Here is an 18,325-nt window from a genome sequence, read left to right as displayed (position 1 = left end):
CAGTCTGCTAAACTGGCACAGATGATAGTACTTTTTTTAGACTATGCATTTTATAAACAAGAGGGACTTACAGCTAGCTGGGAATGTTTTAAATATTTGGCTCAAATTTCAAGTTTTACTAAATATATTTTTTGTTTAAAAGAAAGGACTCTGCATTAAGTAGCTGATAACAAAAAAGATGATGACAGATTGGTTGCTAGGTGTGTAGCCTACACTGCTGTGTCACTAAGGGCCTTGAGTTTGATGTGATAAGCTATTGTGTTTTATGAGCTTACGGAAAAAACACAAAAACAGGCTGTTCAAAAATAAAAACCTGTAGACACATTTCAAATATGCTATATCAAGTGCATCTAATTGGTTTCTCGCAGTTTCTTCGCATGTCGTCATTCATTTGTAACATTTATGACTCCAGGAGTTTTTTTGGAAAGGTCATCATTACTGTACCGTTGTCCTGGTGAGTGCACTGCCTGCTGCTCACTGTGGGAGCGCAGTAGAGGGTAGCCTACTGCCCCCACCATTCTTTCAATTTTTTAACTGACAAAATTTTAGGCCTACATATTTTGAGAGTCATCTCACATAAATGACATAAGACCAGAATCAAGTGAAAAGATCATGCAGTTTCGGGAATGTCTGCAAAAAGGAATCAAAATGGCATGTCGCTCGCGCCAGGCGTTTGCTTTGTCTTTCGGAGACAAGTCACAACAGAGGGAGAAATTATTTCCCAGGAGAATTTATACCCTTCCCAAAAGTTACCCCGCCCATGTTCTTGTTGGAAACCCTGAAGACCCATATCAAATTTCACACCTAGTTCCTCTAGAGACAACGGTTGATAAGGGATCGACAGACACAAGAAGGTTGAACGCCTGTTGACACCCAGGTCTTTGGAATGCTCGGGACTTGGCCCGCACCGTCGGAATAAACTGCACGAGGAGACGTACGGCCTCAGGTAAATTCCCATTTGACTCATGGTGAATAAGGACCCATTCACAACGTACGCTAACTTTGAGGGCTGTGTGACAACATGTTACGTACAACATCTGTTGTGGTAATGCGCCCACTGAGTTTTCATTGCAAGTGTAAAGATATAGCCTACTGTGTTCATGGATAGTCATGGTGATTGAATCTAGCCTGCATTGAATTAGGTTTATCAGCTTATGTATATGAAGATATGTAACAGCATGGTGAACCGCAAATACACAAATCCAGCTTTTTCTGGCCATTAGATCATCATGATAACTTTTACGCTCAGTAGGCCTACAACACTACACAATGTTAATTCTGCAGTGTCTCGTTGTAGGCAGATATTAGACCTACCTGCTGTTTATCTAAAGGGCCTATGCCTTAAACTCGTCTCCTGTCATTTAGAAACAAAGCTGTGGTCTAGTCTAGTAATCAACAGAAAAAGAACGGATTTAAAAAAAGAAGAATGGATTTGGCGTGACATTTTTTCTGTGTGCGTAAGAGCGTGTGATTCATGCTGATAGCGTGAGTGTCACGCCAAGTAAGTGAGAGTGTGTCGTTGTAGGCAGAGGCAGATATTAGACAATATACCTGATGTTGGTCTAAAGATGTGTTCCGTGTGCGTGAGATTGATGCTGACAGCGTGGGTGTCACGCCAGATGCGTGAGAGTTGGCAACGGGTCTCAGTCTGGTTGCTTTCATCTTCTAGACGTTAGTCTTTTCTCTATTACCTTAAATCAGAAGGAAATAGTAGGTCTGAAGCTTATGATGTCAGAACTTAAGTTATGTGATTTCGCATTGCAGCCATTAACCATTGTGACACTCCATACACTCTTGAAACTTTGTGGTTCACCACTTGTTGGTTATTCTCTGACTCACCCACACGTTCAGACATAAAACAGCTGTTAAATAATGTTTGTCTTGTAATTAGTTAAAGTGGCTTTCCTAATGACAACTGTTTGGAAGGGAAGCTCCTTTTGACTCTTGCACAAATGTATGCTCCATGAGGCAAATTATGTGTCCACGCTGTAATTACATTCGTGTGGCTACATTAAAAACCCACCTGTGCTTCAGATCATGTGCACTCACCCACAGGTTCCCTTGGGAAAACAGGTTGTTTCATAGGACAGCAAGTGTTGGTCTCAATGGGACCACCAAATAGTGTGCAGTGTCATGATGTATTTGTTAATACATAGAGTTTTGGTCCACACACCTCTGTAGCCTACTCACCTCCAGCCACAGTGATGTCTTAGACCAAATTCTGAATAGGGAAAGGCATTTTATAATGTTCTGTGTGTGCCTATCATGCCTGATAGTAAATTTGCAGGTGCTCCTGTCATTCATATTTAATCCGTAACAGTTTACAGTATGTCTGATTTACCTGACCCTTATAGTATGTCAAATGGGCTCAAATTCTGTGGTGGACCTGATTAAACACCTTTTTATACAATAAGTCTTTAACATGCTCCATTTGCTGCCGTTCAATAACCCTTGAAAGGTGTCTTTACAACCCTCAGATTAAGTCTACTTTGGCTGCAGTGTGCTTGAAGTGTCAATTCATTTTTACAGGTTTATATGATCTTCAGTGTACCATCATGTCCAGACATCTGTCATCTGTGTCATGGCTTCCGCTGCCTATACTTGGAACAGTTCTTATGCTGATCACCGGAGTTAGCTCTCAAGGTAACATTACGATGTCTGTCAGCACTGCCTCATGCTTCCATACTGCACTGCACTCTGTTAACAGATGGCTCATCTCTGTATTGAAGACCACTCTACTACATCATAGAAGACCATGTATTAGAATAATTAGATGGTTTGTCTTTCTTTATAGAAACCCTAACCCTAGATGGCCAGTCACTCTCTCATACACACACACACACACACACACACATCTGGCACACACATCTGGCTTTGGTCCTGTGGACCATGATCCTTTCATGGAATGAATTACACCCAGACACTCATAGAGCATCTCTAAATGTTATTGTTATCTTTGAGTACTTGCCAGAGCAAGCATTAGCACATCAGCTTTATCAGAGTTTGGATGGACAGAGCTGCGAGATTATGTGGCAGACAACAATAACAACAATCATTGCTAATCTGTCCTGTAGCATGTACACACACCCAAACACACATTTTTGAAACCCAAACGTTTCTCATGTAAAAACAATGAAGATATGCAAGACACTCGTGTTTAATTATGCGTGACAGACACAGTTAACAGTTGTTGCATGATTTATGCTCTGTTAAACAGTAATATTATTCCTGAAGGGCTTCAATTACTGGAGACCTTAGATGAGCGTTTTTGGAATGCCCATTTACTATATGTTAGATTCTCTACTACGCCACAATGCTCTTTAATTGTGGTGAGAGCCTCAGGGTTTTAGCTCTCTAATTGTCCGTCATTGTTGTTGTTTGCGGGTGTGCGGAAGCCGGCGAAGTTCAGATTGCCTCTGATCCTCTGCCACTATTCCAGAGGCTGGGGTTCTTCAGCGTTGCCATGGACACAGCTTTAACCCTCAACTGTACCCCCTCCCCACCACAACTACAGACAGACAGACAGACACACACACACACACAAAAACATACATACAGGCACACAAACTCCCGCCTCCCCTCCTCACCCCACCCAAACACACACAGACTGTCTAAATGAGGATAGGACTTGAAAGACTACACTTGAGTCAAGACAAAGATGCCTTCACTCTCTGCCGGCAGACAACATCCTGCGCCCTTGTCCTCCCCCTCGCTCTCCCCCTCCCCCTGTTACCCTCCCCATCTTACCCCGCCTGGGCCCTGACGTCACCCCACAGGCGGTGTCTTAAATCTAACGCTCCTGTCACTATAACCCCCCAAACCCCACGGCCGCCCCACTTCAGGGCCCCCCTCGAAAACGGATGTCCTGTGCCCGTGACTCTGCCCCCTCGTAACCCCGGGCGACGGCATAAGGCCCGCTTTGAGCCATGCACGACAGCTGGAGAGAAGAGGGGGCCGCGGTACAGGCGAGGCATGAAAAGGCAGATTGTTGGGGAATGCCATGTGGAACTTATGCAGATGGGCCACAGACAAGGGAAGGGTTGAGCGAGAGAATGGAGAGGCGAGGGACGAGAGGGCAGGAGGGGGGGGGGGGGGTGGCAAAACCAGAGACTTGAGATGTTTTACAACTTCTGGAAGGATGGTGGAGAGGAGGGGGTGGCAGAAGGGCTTTGAGATATTCTTGGTGGATGGCTTTGATGTCCAAGACCCCCGAAGCCTCCACTTGGCCCATCACACTGACCTCGCTTTCTATGGATCTCCCTGTCAGTTTATTATCATCTGCCACAAGTCCCAGGGTACAGACACACAACCCATTTATTCTTGCCATCAGAGCTCCTGTTTTGCTGGCCTAGTTTAACTCCTGTCTACTGTATCTTAACTGATGTATGTGTTGACCACAGACCACAGACTAATGATATTCCAAGTTAAATTAGTGTAATCCAAGTAAAGAGTGTAAAAAAATTCTCACATTAGCTCCTATTTTGTGTGATTTTTGTGTTTTTTTAAGCATACATGCATATGAAAGTATGTGTAAGTGGTGTTTGCCTTTGTTGTCTTCAGTGCTCCGCATATAGCCGCTGAGTGAGTGCAGTCCCGAAATGTTCAACTGACAAGCACTCAATTAACAATGGATTTCGTTAAGTGACGCCGACAAAAATAGACCCGAAACGATGCGGTGGCGGCAGCAGCGTTCGATGCTGGTGTGTGGTGTTGTATTGAAAACAATGGAATCTAATGTAATCAAGTTTTTAAAAGCGGAATGCGGCGCACTCATGTCAGTGCCTATGTGCGGAGCGCTTTCATGTGCTGTAGCTGTAATGTGATGTTATCGATGTCGCAGTTGATGCTAGACAGAGCTTCCTCCCAATGCTCCTCTCTATCAAAGCATTCTCTTGTTAATCAGGGCCGCATGGAGCTCATTACAGTAGTGATTTGTTGGCAAGTGGTATCTAACAACCTCAAATCCATCAATCTCCAATCTCTGTGGGAAACCACAACCACAATCACAAAGACATCCAGATTCAATGACTTGGATCCCACAATGTAAGCAGCGTGTTTGTGTGTGTGTGTGTGTGTGTGTGTGTGTGTGTGTGTGTGTGTGTGTGTGTGTGTGTGTGTGTGTGTGTGTGTGTGTGTGTGTGTGTGTGTGTGTGTGTGTGTGTGTGTGTGTGTGTCCCACAGGCCGGCTAAAGCTAACTGTGCTGTCTGAGGATCGACTGCAGATGAAGTGGAAAGAAGCGGACGGACCAGTTCAGGGCTACAAGGTCCGAGTGCGTCCGATTTCGGGTAAGACATACTCACATAACCCTCAGCCCTCGAGCCTAGCCATGCCCCTGAGAACCCCAGATGCAGGTCTTCATGAAGAATGTCCGCATGATGAAAAAATATTGACCACTGAACTGTCTCTACACCTGGTTTTGGTGGGTCAGTTGTTGATTGACAGCCCGTTGCAAATGTCAACACCTCGTGATCAGTCAGTTATGGGGGTCGGTAGGTCATCCGTGGAATGTTTATGACCCAGCAGATAGAATCAGTGGCTAAGCTACGTCTGCTATATCTTCCCATGACTCTTGGCCTGACCCTCACGCCTTTTTACTGCCTTTTTAGGACCTAATGTAGCATAGAATCTTCAACAGTAGACCCCCTTAGCCTACACCTTTGCTACATTAGCGTATATTTTCAAGGGGACTTTTGCTGGTTGAGGGGGGAGGGCAGGCTGTGCACGGACTTCGAACCTTCTAACCTGATGAGAGCAGTGGTTCTCCACCTGAGGGTCAGGAACCCCATTGGGGGTCACAAGATAATTACTTGGGGTTGCCAGAGTGTGTAAAAATAACATATTTTAATTTACATTAAGCCATCACTTTTCATCCATTTTGTTTAATTTCCATTACCATTTCTAACACAAATGCATAGAAGCAGCGTTGTTGTTCAGGCAGTTTTGCTTTATCTAAGTGTCAGTAAACTGGCAAAAGGAAATTCAGCCTTTGTAGGCTTTGTGGTCCATTAGCTGTGCATTGTTGTTTATGGTCAGGAATTGCTGTTATGAACATAACGGTGTCCTAGGTATTTGTAACATATGTGATTGTAAACCACCACCATCCACCACGTAATGATATGGCTTTTCAGAAAAAGTAGACTTATTCCAACTCAAAGACTCCAATCTAAATCGAATCTAGAAGTACAGCAGTAAAGCTAAAATGGAAATTGTTATTCTGTCTGTGGACAAAAAAGTGCAGGGAGTTTGCAGGGTGGGGTTGGGGGTCGCGAACACCAACCTTATTATTCTGCGGGGTCATGACTCATAAAATGTTGAGAACAATTGGATCATTCCAATTGGAATTGGAGGATTCCAGCATTCATGCTGATTCAGTTTGTGTATGTGTAATTCTCTTGGAGGTGAGGGAGGTTATGACCATTGTTAAATTTTAGGGATTCATCAATTGTGAAATTCTGGGCCAATTCAGATACCGGTGTTAATAGTAACTTGCCCAATAACCGATACCAATATGCTTTTGTTTGTTTGTTTGTTTGCTTTGTTTTGTTTTGTTTTGTTTACCATTTAGTATCAAGAAAACAGTCTTGAAGCCTTTCATAGCACTATCTCTGAATGTGGTAGTTTGCACATTCTATTTAGCCTGTCCAGAATTGATGGGACATAGCAGATGAACACCAGAAGACACCAACTGCCATCGGTAAATGTCATATTCTTTGCCGATAGGGTGATAGATACCAGTCAACAAGGCAAATATCAGCCAATCCTGATGACAGGCTGATATATGCATGTACATGCCTAATAATTTTCCTGCAACATTACCTCAACCATTAAGCTCTCCCTCTGCGCAGTCGTAGTGCCCTTTCTAATCACCCAGAAAGCCATTTCTACAGGAGGGTTGGCCTGATTTGCTGCTTTGCCATATCCTCTCATGACCCAAACAAAAATTCCTGAAGACCTGAGATTAGCAGGAAGTGACTCTGTTGATGGTGGTAAATGCGGAACTGTCTGCCAATGAAGTGCACCTTTGCACATTGTTTTCACAAGTGTGAAGTTAACTAGTTAGGCATGGGTCAATGGCAGATGGTAGGGGTTATACTGTAGATTATGGTGTGAGTCACAAATCAGTAATTTCTCTTTGAACTTGTGGATATAACTTTTGAACTATGGAAAGTAAATCTACGACATGTCACCCCACTGCAATCATCTGCAACCACCTGTGCCTACAAGCTGCACCATACAGGGATAGAAACAGGAGTAGTGGAATAGCAAAAGCTGGATAGATGAGTTATGCTGTTGTGGTGCATTCTTTTCGCATGGTGTCAGACGCTTGTCTGCGGGCGGGCGAGGGGAGCTCAAAGGTGTTACACACTGACAATAATAGAATGTGGGAGAGACGAGATAGGCATCCAGCCAGCGTGCCGCCGCCCTTCCCCCTCTCAACCTCATACTCTATACTGTCATCTCCTTTATTCACATCCTCTTATTATCCTCACTCCCCCTCTTTCTCTCTGTCTCGCTCTCTTTCTCTCTGTCTCGCGCTCTCTCTCCCTCTCTCTCTCTCTTTCTCTATCTGTCTGTCTCTCTCTCTTTCTTTTGGTCTCTCTCTCGCTCTCTCTCTCTCACTCACTGTCTCGCCTTCTCTCCTTCTCTGTTGTTTTCCATCCTGCCTGCCCTTTTCTCTTCCTCTTTTTTATTTCTCCTCTCTTCTTTTCTCTTCACAGTCTTTCTACTCCTCTCTGTCCAGTTCCCTCTCTCTTTTCTCTTCTCCCATTTCTCCCTTCTTCTCTCTTCGCCTCATCCTTGCACAATCTCCCCTCTTGTCTCTTATCTCCTTCTCATCTCATCTCTCTCTTTCGCTCTTTTTGCTCAGTCCATACAGGCCTGTTGGGAAACCACACGGAAAAACAAACATGAGCCAGGTCTTCCCTTCAGGTCTTAGGTGGGGGAGCAAGATAAAGGGGGAAGGGCGAGACATAAAAGTGGTTTGATGGAAAGATCTGGAAAAAGTTGATTGTGGGGAGCGTGGATAGAAACTCACAGGGGGGCTTACAGTAGTTGAGTAACCCATTTTAAATATATAAAAAGTGCACCCGAAGAGCACTACTACTCCCAGATCCTGTACTTATTCAGTCTCTACCACGAGCCTTTTGTGATGCATGCTTGAACACCTGGACTGTATGCACACTTCCCTGTGCTTTGTGTAAGTGCGCAAGCATGTCCCACTTCTCTGCCGGTACTACATTTTTGCCCTCTCCACTCCTTTGTCAAGAGTGCTTAGGAGCAGGACTTGACTAACAAAGTGAATAACTCAGTGACATTGAAAAAGTGTCTCCAAGTAAGTGATGGTGGCTGGTGCTGCAAAATGAGACAAGCTTTTGATTTTTAAAAACATTTCCCTAAAAACATACTTTAAAAACACCTAGTTTGAGATCTAGTTTGGAACACCATATTTCATAACTGTTTCCCTCAGACAAGAAAAATGTCAGGGCAATCAGTGACGAGAGGCACAGTAGGGAGTAACATTAGGAATCTCTGATCAATGTGATTGATAAGGCTGGACCAATGATTTCAAAGTTAGTGCCCATCACAATGCAAGTGTTGGAAATGTTTCCCAATCGAGAGTCACCAGACTCTATTCACTTTGTGAATGAGTTGTACCCAATGTTAGAATGAAGAATCATTTTGATTATGATACATGACATGATACAGGATTATATAGCTTATTTATGTTGACCAGCAGAGACATTTGTGTTTACCAGACTGTCGACCCCTGCAATGGTTGTGTCTCTAAAATATGTTTTGTCTCTGTCTTTTTGTCGTGTGTGTGTGTGTGTGTGTGTGTGTGTGTGTGTGTGTGTGTGTGTGTGTGTGTGTGTGTGTGTGTGTGTGTGTGTGTGTGTGTGTGTGTGTGTGTGTGTGTGTGTGTGTGTGTGTGTGTGTGTGTGTGTGTGTGTGTGTGTGTGTGTGTGTGTGTGTGTGTGATTCTTCCTTGTGTGTGCAGATGATCCACAACCAGAGCTGATGCTGACCACCACCAAGGGCCGGGCCACAGTGGCGGGACTGGACTCCACTCAGGAGTACCTCCTGCAGGTCCTCATGCTCAACGGCACCATGGAGAAACTGGTGGCCAAGAGACGCTTCACTAGTAAGAACCCCAAGGCACTGTGGGAAGTGTGGAAGTGTGTGTGTGTGTGTGTGGGGGGGGGGGGATTAAGACCAAACAAGGACCATCATTCTGTCATGATCTTACTCACGCTGTCGATTTTTGCTGATTTTCTTATTTGCAAGTTGTGCAGGGGGTAGTAAACACCTGAGGCTCTACATTTGATGCACCAACAGTGTGTGTGACTTATTTTACTCTGTTCTCTGGTTTTCAAAAGCCCTGGTTAACAGTTGTTCACAGAAATTCTCAAAAGTGTTGGCATAGACCGGCTCACCTTTATATTGTTGTGAGAAGTGCCTGTGGGGGGGGGGGGGTGTGAGTTAAGTCGTATGTGTCTGGACATGCTGCGCTTGCGGCCGGGCCGGAACAGCATCTCTGTGGCTGCAGGGATTATTCCATTGTTCCAGTCAGACTGCCAACTCTATAGGTGCCTCTAGCAGCTCTGATGGACAGTTCACTTTTTTCCTTGTGAGTCATGAAAAAGGCATTTTCAAGCCCATTTTCTAGCCCTGGTCTGCTATTTCTGTCTGTCTGTCCTTTAGTTATTAGTTGTTGGTTAGTTGTGTATTTTCCTTTGTGCTTGACCATGCACATTGTTCCTTTCTCTAAAAGGAAATGAAAGTCATGACATTTTAACATTCATCATATCTCCTCCTCTATCTTCTGCTTTGCAGAGAAGAAAATACATTGATACAGTTAATACATGCTGATTTTCACAATGCTGTTTTTTTACTTTGCTATTGCTCTGATATTGTGAGTGGTTATTACGGTATAAGAGTTCAGTGGTGGATGGTCACCCTGACACAGGTGGAAAATGTGAAATAATGGTGCAAAGACCATGAAAAGGCTCAAAATCCAGGCTCTCTCTCTCCCTCTCTCTTTCTCTCTCTCTCTCTCTTATTTGCTCGCTCTTTGCCTACTCTCAATCCTGTGTTCTCTCTATCCTCCTTTTTTGGGGCCCCCCTTCTCTCCTCTCTATGCGCTCCCTAGTTGACGGACTGCGGGAGGATGAGCTGATACGCAGTGGGAACCGCGAGCAGAAGAAGAAGAGTCTGGCTACTGGCTCTGGCTCAGGAGAGATGGACGATGTTACAGAGCTGCTGACGGCCCTGCCCACAGTGCTCTACCAGGAGCCCACCACTTTAGGTACCCGGAGTCTTCTCTCTCTCTGTCTCTCTCTCTCTTTCTTTCTCTCTCTCTCTCTCTGTTTCACTGCATTTTTCTCTCTCTTTCTCTCTGTTTCACTACATACTACATCGCTTGCTCTCTCTTGGGCTCTCCCTCATTCTCTCTTTTCCTTCCTCTCTCTGTTTCACATTCTTTCTCTCTGACCCCCCCCCCCTCTCTCTGGAAAGCTCTGTTATTATGTGTGTGAGTGTGTGAAATGAGTGGAAGCAGGTGCTTGAGTGTCTCCTCATCCATTCATAAAACCTCAGCTCCACCCACCTATGCCCCCCCACCCACCCACCAACACACACACACACACACACACACACACACACACACACACACACACACACACACACACACACACACACACACTGTAATTTCATGGTTGTGGCAAAAGTGAGTCGAAGCCCTGGTTTGAAAGGGTTACGAGAGTCCAGGCCTCAAGCTAAAGCAATGGCAGATTCCTCCTTGTCTATTCTCACGGCCTAAGCATTTTTTAGTGACCCATCTGAAACACAAAGAGTACGTAATACCAAAACATGTATCTATTTAAGTGTATATCCTTCTGTAGTGTGATCATTAATTACATACTGTAATGTTATCCCACTCCTCTATATAGTGATATGTAGTACATGCCATAATGCTGCATGGGGAGCTTGATGAGACCATACTGTAGCTTTAGTGATTCATAATATGCTGCTATTGAACCAACAAAACTGAACCCCTGTGATCTTAATTCAGGGGACATTCAGGGGCCTCTGATGATGTTCGATATAGCCTACATTCGATGCAGGCTATGTCAGGGCATTAGAGATCTTCTATAAAAAGGTAGGAAAAACTGAGTGTCCTGAGTAGGCCATTATGTTAGGGCAAATCGTTAAATAAACTTTAACATTTTCTTCTGGTGGAACATGCCCCTGTAGAATGGAAAAATCCAGACTCATTCACAAAAGGAGAGTCTGGTGACTATCGATTGGGAAACATTTGCAACACTTGCATCACGACGGGCACTAACTTTGAAATCATTGATCTAGCCTTACCAATCACATTGATCAGAGATTGATCAGAATTGATTCCTATTTCGCCTAAACTTTACAAACTGACAATAAACAGCATCAACAGTCAGGAAACAATGTATGAGGGTCTACCTTTGCTTTAAATACATTTCTTAATTTTTCCAACTGCATTATTTGACGTTTGTAGGTGTTGCTGCTTCTGTTTATCAAATGTCAAAAATCACTATTAAACTACTAATCACTATTACTTACTCCCCTTGAATGGTACCGATTGACCTAAATTAGAGGATCTGGCTCAATGACTACATGTTAACTTGGGGCAGGGAACTGCCTTCTGGACCATGATGATGATGAAAGGTCTGATCACCTTCTCCATATTTAGTTCTGTCTTCAGCTCCCACTACAGTGGCAAGCCCCGCACCCACCGAGCCCCCCACTACAGCAGAGGACGAGGCTGTGACCGTGAGCGCGGCCATTACAGAGAAGTCCCCCAGAGAGAGGAAGAAGAAGAAGAAGGACAAGAATCGCTCCAGGACTGACGACAAAGGTGGAGATCAGGGAACAGGTCGGGTCGAACCAGCAGAGGAGAGCAGCAGTAGCAGAGACAAACCTCGCAAGGTGCCCTCACCACCAGTAACAGGTAACTCCCTAACCCCCCCCATTTCCTAGTCTGCCCTTTCAAATGGAGTAAAGTAATGGTGCCAGGTGTTTAGACATGGGCGAAAAAACAGAACAGAACAGACTTCTGGATGGTTCAACTCAACAGGGAGGCTGGATGGGACTTTTTGCTGTGTGCTGAAGGGCATAGTGACTGTTGCTGTAGGGACGGTAATGATTGGTCTCTGTGTAGTTCTTCTGATGTAGATAAGTACAGATCATAATAAGTATTTTTGTTTGAAGTGGGGGAAGTGTGTGTGTGTGTGTGCGTGTGCGTGTGCGTGTGCGTGTGCGTGTGTGTGTGTGTGTGTGTGTGTGTGTGTGCGCATGCGTGTGCGTGCGCGAGTGTGTGTGTGTGTGTATGGTAGTGGTGCATTTATAGGCAGTGTAATCAGAGTCACAGAAAGAACTCTAAAACACACACATACATACACACACACACACACACTTTCTCCCTTTTATTTTCCCCTCAGCTCAACAGCATGTACACAATCAACTAGAACAGTGGTCTCCAACACGGTGCCTGCGTGTCTAAAAATAGGCAACAAGTCTCCTGCAGATCACGCTCTAAAAACACGCTCCATTGTCAAGTTGTTAATAGATATTTAAGTCTAGACCAGAACAATTTTACAAATTGTAGCTGTGTTAAAGTTTAGCCTTTGGTTCCGAATCCGTTTCCCATTTAATCTTTAAACAACAACGGAAGCGGAGTGCATACACACTGCTTGCACGCATAGACAAGGGGGGGAAAAAACTTGCTCGTCTGGTGTAGCCAATGGAAGCATATTTTTGCAAAAGTTCTGTGGCCATTCCATTTTCGTCAAATATGGTTCTTGCATGATGGTTCAAGGACTGAAAAACAGTTGCTTTAGCTCACAGGCCTTTTCTCCTCTGTAGGCTACTGGCGTAGCAAGCACTGAATTTTGTGGCATGCATGACTGTGCATGACTGTGCAGGACTGTGCATTACCTGGTGAAAAACAAAACCTTTTTTGTCAGATCATGGAGAGATTTCAGGTGTGCAATAACTATAAAAGTTGTCTTTAAAAGTTAGGGTGGTGTGTGCGATTACGATTGAAATGTTAAAACCGAATTGTCCACTGGAATCAGAACTTAAAGGAACCGTATGTAAGAAATGTATTTCAATTAATCATAAAATGGCCCTGATACGTCACTAGACATTAAGAAATCATGTTCATTTCAAATACTTATATCACTGACAACAGTAGTCCGGCCAGGATATTGTCATTTAAAAAGTGAAGTTGCAGCCCTCAACTGATGTTGATGTTGTCATGTTGTGTTTTGGCCTGATGCGCCACCCTCTACCTATCTACTAATCACAAAGTCAGTAGTGATTTGGCATCCGGGTTGCCAGCTCTGCTAGTCAGGGGGGAGGGGGAGGGGATACAAATTACTTTCACAGTGATTGCAGTACCAGAATAAGTGATTGCAGTACCAGTTTGGCCACAATCTTACATACGGTTCCTTTAAACAACCCCTGAATTGCTAAAAATTGTAACCTAAATTATTAATTGCACAAAAGATTGTTTTTTTTGTTTAAAAAATAGATTAGATTCCCCATGCAAACTTTGAAATTAACAAACTGAACACAAATGTTGGTAGTGTTGCATATTGATATTAAAGTATTGAAGAATCAGATGAAAATACAGTTGCTTAATACTGTATATAAAGACTTATAGGCCTACATAATATTGATAATTGAAAAGTAAAAATTACATAGGCCTATTATTTAGATTACCCTCGCAAAAAAGGGATGAGGATGTGGGTTGTGATGATGATTAAGTTGATGTGGATTATGATGATGAGGATGTGGATTATGATGATGATGACTATGGTGATGATGGTGGTGGAGGTGATGATGACCATGATGATTATACCTCCAGTTGGGGCCACAAGTGGGACGTTCGCGTGTGACCCGGCGACGCAGGCGGACCTGGTGCTGCTGGTGGACGGCTCTTGGAGCATCGGGCGCACCAACTTCAGACGTGTGAGGGACTTCCTGGAGGGTGTGGTCATCCCCTTCCACATCGGCCCAGACACGGTGCAGATAGGTGAGGAGGAGGAGGAAGAGGAAGAGGAGGAAGAAGCTCCCACACAGCTGCACTGGCTTGTTCTGTAGAGACTATTTTATTTGCTGTTAGGCCCCTAAAACTTTTTTTTTTTACAACTCCAAATCAGAAAAAGTAAACTCGTAAACTCATATTGAGCAGCAAAAAGGACAGACATCACATCAAATGTTGAAAATGACAAATTTGACTATTTCATGGAAAATATATGTTAATCTTGAATTTGATAGCAGCAACATGTTTCAAAAAAAGTTGGGACGGGGGCTACAAAATGGTGGAAAAGTTCTGTAATGATAAAGAAATCAAAAGGAGGAATATTTCACAACTAATTGGGTATGAAAAAGAGCATCCCAGAGAAGCAAGGTCTCTTAGAACGAAAGATGTAGGGGTATTCATCACTCTGTGAAAACCTGTGTGGACAAATGATGAAACAATGTAATTGTAATGCTTCTTAACATGAAATTATAAAGTATTTGGGGAGTTCATCATCTTCAGTACATAATATCATTAAAATATTCAGACATTCACCATCTTATCTGGGCCTGAGCTTGTTTAAAATGGACTGAGGTAAAGTGGAAAAGGTCCTGTGGTTAGACCAAACAAAATTTGCAATTCTTTTTTGAAATCATGGACTCATCTGGGCTAAAGAGGAGAGGGCCTATCCAAGTATCTAACCTATCCAACTTGTTTTATTGCTCAGTTTGAAACCCAACATCTATGATGGTGTGGAGGTGCATTAGTGCCTACAGCATGGGCATCTTGCACATCTGGCAAGGTACAATCAATTCTGAATGATGTAAACAGATTTTGAGCAACATATACTGCCACCCAGGCAATGTCTTTTCCAGGGAAGACCTTGATATCAGGAAAACAATGGCAAAATGAATTCTGCACATGTTTAAACAGTATTTCTCCATAGAAGAAAAGTTCAGGTGCTAAAATGGCCTGTCAAGTTAGGAATCATCATGGAATGACATACATGATTAAGAATACCCCATACTGTTGAGCAACTGAAATCCTGTATCGGTCAGGAATGGGACATTTCATTCTCAAAACGCTAGCAACTGGTGTCCCCAGTTCCTAAACATTTACAGAATTTTGTTAAAGAAGTGAAGCCGCACAGTGGTAAATATTCCCCTGTCCCAGCTTTTTTTGAAACATGTTTCTGGCATCAAATTCAAAATGAACATCTATTTTCCATGAAATAGTCAAATTTGTAATTTTTAACATTTTATGTTGTCTACATCCTTTTTGCAGCTAAATATGGGTTTTCGAGATTTGTAGATTTTCACATTATGTTTTTATTTGCCTTTTACACAACATCCGATTATTTTCTGATTTTGTGTTGTACTTATACATACATTTTGCATATCAATATTACTTCAGTTCAGAAAACCAAAAATACTTACATTTGTTCTGCTGCTTGAATCGAAATGTACATTATTTCCTGTTGAAACACCAATACACAAGGTAGAAAATAACTGTGTTTTGGCTAACAGGCAGGCTACACCAGGGACGTAACTGAAGCGTTGCGTTTGCAGAGCGTGAAAATAGTTTTAGAAGATTGGTCTAATTCAGTGTTTCTCAAACTTTTCAGACGAAGGAACACTTAACCAATAAAAAAGAAACGCAAAAAAAAAAGATTAGACCTACTTCAACAGTATATTAGCCTACACAATATGCCTACTCACTGAACCACCTTGCTTATTGTCTTATTGGCTTATTGCTTATTGTGTCAGAGGATTCATATGATTTAAACTGGCTTATCTTACATAGATATTGTTGCAGAACTATTTGGATTTACGTACTAGTTGGTTCAATATTACAAACAACTCATCTATACTATTTTTGACCACGTCTGCTCACGGACCACTTGGGATAGCTTGCGGACCACCAGTGGTGCCCGGACCACACTTTGAGAAACACTGGTCTAATTCTTTCAAATGTATGTGCCGCTAACACATCTGGTGTAGCCAGTTCCATTGATTATAGTGGAAGCTATATTTTATTATCCCACCAATCAAACTGCTGTGTCTCAAATGTCCTATGCATAGTTTTACTGCAATCCCAATATTATTTGTAATAAGCAGACTCTTGATGTTCTTCTGTACTCATACTGTTCCCATAGCTGACTGGAGATCCCAAATACCAGTGCTTTCATTCCTTACACCCATAATATTGATTTGGCCAATATTAAGCCCTGTGCAAAGTCTCTTTTTGTGTCCTAGTTCATTAGGGTGTTGTCTCCCCACACTCATGTTTCGCTGCAATACTAGCACATAGCAAGACTGTAGGAGATTTCCCTGGATTGCTTCTCTATAGCTTCCTTCGGCAGCGGTGCCTAAGGAGGTAGAGGAGCTTGTACAGTAACTGGATGGTTGCTGGTTCAAGCCTGACCCCTCCTAAACCCTGTCGAAGTGTCCTTGAGCAAAGTCACTGAACCAATTTGCCGATGTGCAGGTTGGCAACTTGCATGGCAACCTCCACCATCAGTGTATGAGAGTGTGTGTGAATGGTTGAATGTGAGGCATGAAATTATAAAGCTCTTTGAATGCTCGGAGGAGTAGAAAGCACTATATATAAATGCAGTCCATTCACCATTAATGCTTAAAGGGACACCAGGCAAGCCTGATGCTTTTTCTCTACGAAACTCCCCCTCGCTCGGTCTGAAGCTCTTTTCCTTTACTTTGCATCTTCCGTCAAGGGTTTTCGCTGCTTCTTCGCCGGCTCTGCCATTATACACACGTTTGCAACAATCGCTAGCATTTCGTTAGCCTGCCTCTGTGCTGTGGATGCAGGATGTAAACTTATCCTGCTTCGGTCGGCGGGTACGATACACTGAACTTGCAAGCGGGATATTCTTCCTACAGGCAGTAGGGGCAGGCGAGAGAGTCTTCATTCGCCCTATAATGAGTAATTTAACCATATACCGACTTACGAAGATGATTAATTAACACGAAAACGTTGCCTGGTGTCCCTTTAACAGCATTATGTCACCTCACTTTTCACCTGCAGCTTTGGTGTTGCCATGGTGTCTACATCAGTACACTCTGAAGCATCAGCTCCACATGCCTTTGGCTGCATATTAGTGCACCTTAGGTGATCAGTTTGGGGTAAAACTGTCAGATGCATCAACCTGGTAAAAACACCAGAGGGTGTAAGACTGTCAAAAATCATAGGTGTAAGACGATCAAACATGCTGGTACAGCTGAAATGGCTGAATGTATTTGTCAGGAGACAAGTGAAAGGCTGTGCTGTATCAGAGGTCACTGTGAACTGTTAACGGACTGCCTTGCCATGTCCATCAGCTTTGTCCCAGTACAGTGGAGACCCTCGCACCGAGTGGCAGCTCAACAACTTCACCACCAAGGAGCAGCTTGTGGAGGCAGTACGCAACTTCAGATACAAGGGCGGAAACACCTTCACAGGTCAGATGTTATGATTGGCAGTGATCACACACATTTACACTTCTACTAACCACAGGATTCTGTAAGCACATTCCTGGGTGTACATTTGCATACTAAATGAAGACCTCAGCAACACAGCAAATCATTCTACTGTGGCACTGTGACAAGCAGTGGCATGTTTTGTTTTTTATAAAGCAACTGATGATCTTAAGAACTTTATTTATGTGCGTGTGTTTCTACATACTTATGTGCAAGTCCTTACTTGTGGTTTCATATATGTTCAAATGTGTGTGTGGGTGTATGTGTGTGTGGGTGTGTGTGGGTAATATGTCTTCTCCGGGTCAGGCCCTGATGCACGTTCTGAATGAGAATGTATAGACCTGGAGAAGACATACCCACACACACCCACACACACATACACCCATAAAAGAGTTCTTAATATCAAAAAACAAATAAAAACAAAACATGCCACTGCTTGTCACAGTGCCACAGTAGAATGGTTTACAGTGTTGCTGAGGTCTTCATTTAGTATATGTATGTCTTCTCCAGGTCAGGCCTTGATGCACGTTCTGAATGAGAATCTGAAGGAGGAGGCCGGGGCACGAGAAGACGTCCCTCGCTTTGTCCTGTTGCTCACCGATGGGAAGTCTCAGGACGATGCTATCGCTGCAGCTAGCAAGCTGAAGAGTGTTGGAGTGGAGATCATCGCTGTGGGTGAGACCTCTAGTGGTGAACTTTATGTACTGCAGCTTGGCTGGAACGGCAAACAGAGTTCCACGCAATGATGCAAAGTTCAAATGTATTTACTTGGGAGTGTTTTCCCCCCAA

At 43.5% G+C, this 18,325-nt stretch overlaps 1 protein-coding gene across 1 annotated transcript in view; it reads left to right on the top strand.

Annotated features, from left to right (window-relative positions):
- Positions 1-512: 512 nt before the first annotated feature.
- Positions 513-18,325, top strand: part of LOC143115139 (collagen alpha-1(XX) chain-like) — a 45,871-nt gene continuing 28,058 nt past the window's right edge. The window contains exons 1-9 of the mRNA XM_076277034.1: positions 513-946; positions 2,530-2,643; positions 5,182-5,286; positions 9,000-9,143; positions 10,152-10,307; positions 11,730-11,987; positions 13,908-14,075; positions 17,399-17,518; positions 18,047-18,211. Of these exons, the coding sequence (XP_076133149.1) occupies positions 2,556-2,643; positions 5,182-5,286; positions 9,000-9,143; positions 10,152-10,307; positions 11,730-11,987; positions 13,908-14,075; positions 17,399-17,518; positions 18,047-18,211 (1,204 nt within the window). The 5' untranslated portion in view covers positions 513-946; positions 2,530-2,555. The remainder of the gene's footprint in view (positions 947-2,529; positions 2,644-5,181; positions 5,287-8,999; positions 9,144-10,151; positions 10,308-11,729; positions 11,988-13,907; positions 14,076-17,398; positions 17,519-18,046; positions 18,212-18,325) is intronic.

The sequence above is a fragment of the Alosa pseudoharengus genome, unplaced genomic scaffold (genome assembly GCF_046254945.1).
Source record: "Alosa pseudoharengus isolate Yale_2024_CS ecotype anadromous, Long Island Sound unplaced genomic scaffold, YU_APseudo_1.1 YU_APseudo_1.1_scf_9, whole genome shotgun sequence".
In the NCBI taxonomy this organism is placed as follows: domain Eukaryota; kingdom Metazoa; phylum Chordata; class Actinopteri; order Clupeiformes; family Clupeidae; genus Alosa; species Alosa pseudoharengus.
This window is presented reverse-complemented; position numbering and strand designations above follow the sequence as displayed.